This window comes from Notothenia coriiceps, unplaced genomic scaffold (assembly GCF_000735185.1).
Source record: "Notothenia coriiceps isolate Sejong01 unplaced genomic scaffold, NC01 NC01_scaffold00028156, whole genome shotgun sequence".
NCBI lineage: Eukaryota > Metazoa > Chordata > Actinopteri > Perciformes > Nototheniidae > Notothenia > Notothenia coriiceps.
This window is the reverse complement of record NW_011360857.1, coordinates 81200-88577: the sequence shown is the minus strand read 5'-3', so window position 1 is coordinate 88577 and position 7378 is coordinate 81200. Positions and strand designations below refer to the sequence as shown.

The 7378-nt window shown below is 44.3% G+C and overlaps 1 protein-coding gene across 1 annotated transcript; it reads left to right on the top strand.

Moving 5' to 3' along the window:
• Positions 1–3503: 3503 nt before the first annotated feature.
• Positions 3504–6770, top strand: LOC104958039 (germ cell-specific gene 1-like protein). Its single transcript, XM_010785739.1, has 2 exons — positions 3504–3602; positions 4182–6770. Exons 1-2 carry the CDS (start codon positions 3514–3516, stop codon positions 4480–4482), a joined length of 390 nt encoding a protein of 129 aa, XP_010784041.1. The 5' UTR covers positions 3504–3513; the 3' UTR covers positions 4483–6770.
• Positions 6771–7378: the final 608 nt, after the last annotated feature.

The following is a 7378-nucleotide window of genomic DNA, read 5'->3' as shown; positions in this document are numbered from 1 at the left end:
ATTCCCTGTGAAGGGAAGTTCTGCCCATGGAGGCTCGACACAGAAAGGGACGATTTTTTACTGAGGTCCTTGAACGCACCGCTGCGCGCTCCGCCATTATGTCCCCCTTACCACTACGGTAAACTGCATTACTCAGAGTCCATACTCTAGGCGTGGTGTGTTCCCTGACAGTAATACGGCGGCCGTAATGCCCCTGTACCCGCATAGCGCTTTGATGGCACTTCCTGCGGTTTATCACTCAAATCTTGTCACGATCTGTCTGTGTTGTGTTTTGTCTTGTGTAGATCTGTCTTTGGTTTTCTGTCTGTGTTGAGTTTTGTCTTGTTTAGATGTGTGTTCCCTCCTACCTGTTCCCTCCTACCTGTTTTCTTGATTGTGTTCACCTGGTGCCCCTGTGTTTTCTCCTCCCTCCTCACCTGTCTCTTGTTTCCTTGATTAGTCCTGTGTGTATTTAAGTTCTGTTTTTTCTGTCTGTCATTGTTGGTTCGTCGTTTGTCTGTGACTGTGTTCACCGGGGAGTGTTCTGATCATCCGTGTTATCCATATCCTTGATATAAAGGTATTTTCAGTGTTATCTGCATTTTTTATACGTGGTATGACGCCTCATCTATACGGGGTAGAGTGGCTGCTTTGAAGGAGGCACGCCAGGAGGTTGCTCGCAAGCCCTGGTTCAGGAGTTTGTTGCCTGAGTGGCTACAACTTTTTACCAGTAGTCCTGGAAACTTTTCTCAAGCCTCTAACCCTTTCCTGGGATCCGACTACTATCCTGGTAGAGGTCCACGGTGTCTCCAACGGGCCTCTAGGAGACGCAGGGCCAGGATTCCAGCCCGTGCCCCAGCGGCAGTGGTTCCGGCCCTGGCTCCGGCCCCAGCAGCCATGGTCCCTTCTCTAGTCCCTACTCAAGTCCCTTCTCTAGTCCCTTCCCTAGTCCCTCCTCTCGTCCCTTCCCAAGTCCCTTCTCTAGTCCCTTCTCGAGTCCCCTCTCTAGTCCCAATTCAAGTCCTTTCTCTAGTCCCTTCTCAAGACCCCTCTCTAATCCCTCCTCTAGTGCCTTCCCGAGTCCCCTCTCTAGTCCCTCCTCTAGTCCCTTCCCAAGTCCCTTCTCTAGTCCATTCTCTAGTCCCTTCTCTAGTCCCCTCTCTAGTCCCCTCTCCAGTCCCTCCTCTGGTCCCTTCCCCAGTCCCTTCTCTAGTTCCTTCCCAAGTCCCTTCTTTAGTCCCTTCTCTAGTCACTTCTCTAGTCCCTTCTCAAGTCATCTCTCAAGTTCCCTCTCGAGTTCCCTCTCGAGTAGCCTCTCAAGTCACCTCTCGAGTCCCCTCTCGAGTTCCCTCTCGAGTTCCCTCTCCAGACCCTACTCAAGTCCCTACTGAAGTGCCGTTGGAGGTTTTGCTGGGGGTCTTGCCAACTCCATGTCCTGTCCCGTTGGGGGCCCCGCCGACTACTCTTCTGCCGGGGGTCCTTCCAACCCTATGTCCTGTGCCGTTGGAGGTCCCGCCGACAACTCTTCCGCTGGGGGTCCTGCCAACCCTATGTCTTGTCCCGTTGGAGATTCCGCCGACAACTCTTCCGCTGGGGGTCCTGCCAACTCCATGTCCTGTCCCGTTGGGGGTCCCACCGACTACTCTTCTGCCGGGGATCCTGCCAACCCTATGTCCTGTCCCATTGGAGGTCCCGCCGACTACTCTTCTGCCGGGGGTCCTGCCAACCCTATGTCCTGTGCCGTTGGAGGTCCCGCCGACAACTCTTCTGCCGGGGGTCCTGCCAACCCTATGTCTTGTGTCGTTGGAGGTCCCGCCGACAACTCTTCCGCTGGGGGTCCTGCCAACTCCATGTCCTGTCCCGTTGGGGGCCCCGCCGACTACTCATCTAACGGGGGTCCTGCCAACTCCATGTCCTGTCCCGTTGGGGGTCCCGCCGACTACTCTTCTGCCGGGGGTCCTGCCAACCCTATGTCCTGTTCCGTTGGAGGTCCCACTGAGAGTCCTGCCAATCCCATGGCTTGTTCCGTTGGAGGTCCCGCCGTCACCTGTCCCACCGGCTCCGGCCGCCCGAGACCCCCCTCCATGGTCTCTGCCTTGCTCCCGGGCCGTCCGCCCGAGATCCCCTCCATGGTCTCTTCCTTGCCCCTGGGCCGTCCGCCCGAGATCCCTTCCGGGTCCTCCGCTGTTCCCCTGGGTTATCAGCTCAATCCCGTCCTCCTGACCCCCTCCACCCACCCTGGTGGCCCTAGTGATGCGTCCCTCCTTTGCTGTTCGGTTCTCCCTGTCATGTTTTCCTCCTTGTGTATTGTCTGGTCCCTCTCCCTGTGTTTTTCCTCCCTGTCGTTAGTTTCCCTGGTGTGCCTAATTGTCTGATTGTGTTCACCTGTTGCCCTTGTGTTTCTCCCCCCCTGCCCGACTGTCTCGTGATTACCCCTCCCTGTATTTAGTCTTGTCTCTTCCTGTGTTCAGTGTTGGTTCGTTTTTTGTTGGTGACTGAGTTCACCGGGGAGTGTTCTGTTTGTCCAGATTATATTATTTTCCTTGAAAAAAAGGTATTATCAGTGTTATCTGCATTTGGGTCCTGCTTGCATCACTCAACCTTAACACAATAGACCTCTTTTAGACAAAATCAACCCTTATTTCTCGGCTAAAAAAGGAAAAGATATTGAATTATTGACCTAAATTGACCACACAAGAGCACAGATGCATAACATCCAAAACCTAATGAAAGTGATCATAATATTTTCTTGGGAATAACGTATGCAAGTAAACATGTTATTTTCCTGGCACTAACATAAAATAAACCTTTATACCGACATACAATCAAATGAGAAAAGGTCAGATTTTACCCAAGGACAACAGGAAGGTTAAATATACAACTTGAGCATGTACTTTATTACCACTGTCAAATGCATTCATGTGTAACATCCACTCAAAGCAAGATTTACTTTGCTGTTCCAACAGGTACTCAGTCTAACATGATAAAACACTGCCACCAAGTGGTGACTGCAGAGAAGTGCAGTGATTGGTCAGTAGGGTGTCAGGACAGTATGACCCTACACACTCTCTCCCTATACCCACAGCAGTCTGCATCTGTCTTTACCTCACCTATTGTTCTACCTGACCTGGTGCAACGCAGATATGTTATTCTGTGAAACAAATGGAAACAACAATCCTGTATGTACAGGACTGTTGCAAAAGCGGCTCATTTAAAATGAGAAGAGGTTTACAAAAAATAGTTATTTGAGTTTTACTATGATTATCTTTTAATACTTTTTGTCAGAGAGGTGTCAAATCAGGAAAACTTTCGCCAGTTCCTTTTCCTGTCGTAGATAGAGAAGTTCATTCCGAAGTTTACCATTTACACCCTCCACCTTAAAAAGCAGAGCCTCATTCTGCTCAGATTGAGACTACAGACGGAGTTCATTCTGTCACAGAGTGCTAGGGGTCTGATTGGAACTGGGCCAGTGTGATTTCCTCTCTCATCTCTGGTCACTCTCTGTCTACAGGTCTGCTGGGCATGGTGGCCCACATGATGTTCACCACAGCCTTCCAGCTGACTGTCAGCCTGGGCCCAGAGGACTGGAAGCCTCAGACCTGGGACTACAGCTGGTCCTACATGTGAGTCCCCAGTCATTCACATCACATCCATTCATTGTTCAGTTTCAACTGTCTTAGGGGAGATTATTAGTCATATTTTACTCTTCTTTGTGCCAGTAGGATTGTGGTGGACTAAACACAAACATTATTAACAACATTTATTAGTTTAATGAGAAAGGCCATAAAAAAAGGTGTGATATATAATTTGAAAGTACTGTATGTTTAATTATAATAACAAGCTGTGTTCCCCTGTCACACAATATGTATGTGTTGATTATGAAAAAAAAGGTGAATAAGTATTTAATATTTCAAGATAATAGCACATACTTATTTATTTTTATTTCACAAAAACAAGATTTCCCTGTCAGGTTCTGAATGATCCTTTCATATTATTTTTGTAATGTTGATTAGTATTTGTCTTTTATCTTCTCTCTCCGTCTTCCTGTTCTACTAACACATTCTTATGATATGAAGTCCATATATTCAGCCCGTTGTATGATTGTTTATCACCTCTTGAGTAGTTAATAAAATATAAAATAATGGATAAATATATGGATAAAAAGTAGAAAGGATCTCAAACTGTGTGTATCTTTCTCTCAGTTTGGCATGGAGCTCCTTTACAGCCTGCATGGCGTCCTCCGTCACCACCATCAACCGCTACACCAAAACCATCCTGGAGTTCAAGCACAAGCGCAGGAACATCGAGAAGAACCTGAAGATCAAGCAGAAGCTGCTGGAGCTGGACTCCCCGGAGCAGGTGTGGGACATGTACATCAGCTCTGTGCCGAGCAACGCCGACGAGCTGCTGGATCTGTCGCCCAACGTCCGCAAACTCTCCAACACCTCCCTCTTCCTGGACCTCAACGACCTGCCCGACCCGCAGCACGAGGAGTACTGCTGAGGAGAACGGTTGGCAGCTGATACATAAGCAGGTCATTGGCTGCTCAGTGTGGAACAATAATATAATTACCGTAAACAGCATGAGACCGAGGTGCTTGGTTACCCACAAAGTTCCAATCTTCAAACGGATAAGAGACGCTGTAAAGTTATCGAGGGCTTGTTAGCAAACGGTTTCAAAATCTAGCAGATAGGTAGCAACACCTTTCATTTGGAGTTCTGTTTCTGGCCAAATGTAAAACTCAAACATCTAATCTAATTAATAATGATTACTGTGTCTTAAGCTTCCTAAATGTCTACCTATGTTCACTAAGCATTTTAGTACATTTGTGTTACAAGTTTAACTTTACATTTTGTTGTAAATAAGACATGGAAAATATTCTCCAAGCTCAAATGTTAATAAAATGGCCTCCAATATTCTATGGTCATTAGTGGACACCAAAATAATAGGGTATAAAAAGACATAGTTAACCATCAACAAGGTTTTAGGTGTCCTCAACCTTTTTTTATAGACCACAGGTTTTATGTTAAAAGATTCAATTGGATATAACATAATTTTAGGTAGCTAGCTTAAAACAGTAATAGGAATGCAACATGCACAGATTTTATTTTGTTGGCAATGTACTAATAACTTACCGTAGTTTCAAATCTAAATCCTGACGGGAGTGAGGAGGAGGTAATTGGTATACCGGATCAGCAAAAATACCCAAGAAAGTATTATCGTATAATTGTTATTAAGCCAAACCCTTATTTTTACCAGCAAATATTTTGTGGCACGGTTCCACCCATCTGCAGAGAGTTAAGGGTTGAATGATTAGGGTTTCTACTTTCTTTCCTAGCATGTATTTTTTGTAACATTAACATCAAATCAGACCTTTTTGTTATAATCAAATTGTCTGCCCAATGGTGAGGGTATGTTGAAACCAAACCAGGCAGACATTTTCTTAACCTCAGTGTGGGTAAAGACCTGTTGGGAGCTTAACTTTCCAAAGAATACAGACATAATGGAGAGGATTTTCCCAGCAGCCTGTAACCTTCTCCATCCCTCACAGTTACCAGAAACTCTTCTGTTCCTGCGGCTGCAAAGCACTCCAACAGATTCCCCACTAAATCCAATCACATGAAGTCTAAATTGCAGGATAAAGGTCCAGCAGCGGTCTCGGTTGTTTACAGAAACTATTCTAATGTCTCAGAATGGAGTTGGTGATGACGTATGGATGTTACATGTAGAACCTGTAAGGAGCAGTGTTGAACCGGACATCGTATAATCGGCTTTATGATTGCGTTAGTGTGTGTAAACTAACTGTATACCTCTTCCCAAGCAATATAAAGGGTCACTGCTTAAACCCTGTGAGTTAGAAGGAGGGTGAAGCTCAGGAGATATAAAGTGAGATAACGCTCTATGGTGATGACTAGCCTCAACAACGGTCCTTCAGCTCTTCCATTCTAAACAAGCACACTCTTAAGACTCTCAAGCCTCTCGGTTAGCTGTCCTTTGGATTGTATTCATTGAGGAAGAAGTGTGTCTCTGTGGCTCACTCAGCTAAAGATACACATTGTTTAATAAGGAGCTCCTCACATTGATTCTAATAAGGAATAATGATACACTGCCTCCAACCCAAAATATGAACCAAATAGCATTCAGTAGCTTAAAACACCTCATCAGGTGTTCATCCCTAGATCACACTAGTACTTGTCTTGCCATGGAAGGAATGAACAGAAGGTGGACCTGAGGACTATAGCTCCACCCACATGAATATATTGCTGAGTGTAAAGTGTTACATGGGTGGGGGGTGCCTACAGGCCATGCTGAGTGCCTTTACCTACAGCAGCGTGCTTCTGATCCAACAGCATGTCACCGTTTGAAAAGGGCGATGCTGTTCCTCCGACTAATAACTGCTTGAGAGGAAACATAGCTGTCTGTGCAAAGTGCCAAAACTCATCAGCGAGAGCCCACTCTTTTAAACCTCTTTACATGAAGGGGAACTTTTGTTATATATATTCACACAAATAGTATTCATGAAAAACCAGACCTGGAATTTTACAATTTACTGTATTTTAAGTGCATTTGAAAATGTATATTATGTTTATTTATATGTTCAACTCAAAGTGAAATGTATTGTAGACAACTTAAAGATTTATCCTGATTCAGTTTATATTTGATCCTTTGTTGCAATATATGCTGACGCATGGACTGTTGTGTCTTTTTGTGTATGTCAGATTTGTTTACGGTGACACTTTTTGTGTAGTGTTTCTTTAGTCCATTTTTGTTTTTTTGCAACCTAATATTAATATGACTACATTTATATGAAAATATATTATTTAAAGGTGAAGGAGGAGATAATATCATAATAAAGAAGCAGCTTGTTTTGAATGTGTTTTCTTCTAGACATTTCCTTGCATTCCCTCTGCTGTCCACCAGATGGCGGTGTTCTCTTATTCGAGACATTACAATAACTATTTTTCTCTTTAAGAAGGCAGACTTACATTTTTCCTATTAAAATACACCTTTCTTGTTTTTATCTTCATCTAAAATATATGTATACACACACAGGACTGCGAATACCAGAATGTGTTTTGTTACAGAAGTAACTATTTCATTGTAATTTACCTCTTTTATATTAGAATCAGCCAAACAAATCAAGAGTATAACTCTTAACTAAATACATGTCCTTGGTAATATAACAGGACCCACTTTGTCACATCTTTTCAACAAGGCACTTTGTAGCAGTTGTGTAGAGTAGTAGAACATCTACTGAAGTACTGTACTTAAATATAATCTTTGGGTATTTTTAGGTCATTTAAATATCTACATTTTATACTATTTGTACCCCACTAAGATTTTGGAAGCCAATAATGTAATTTGTACTCCACTACAGTTATTGGACAGCTTTAGTTAC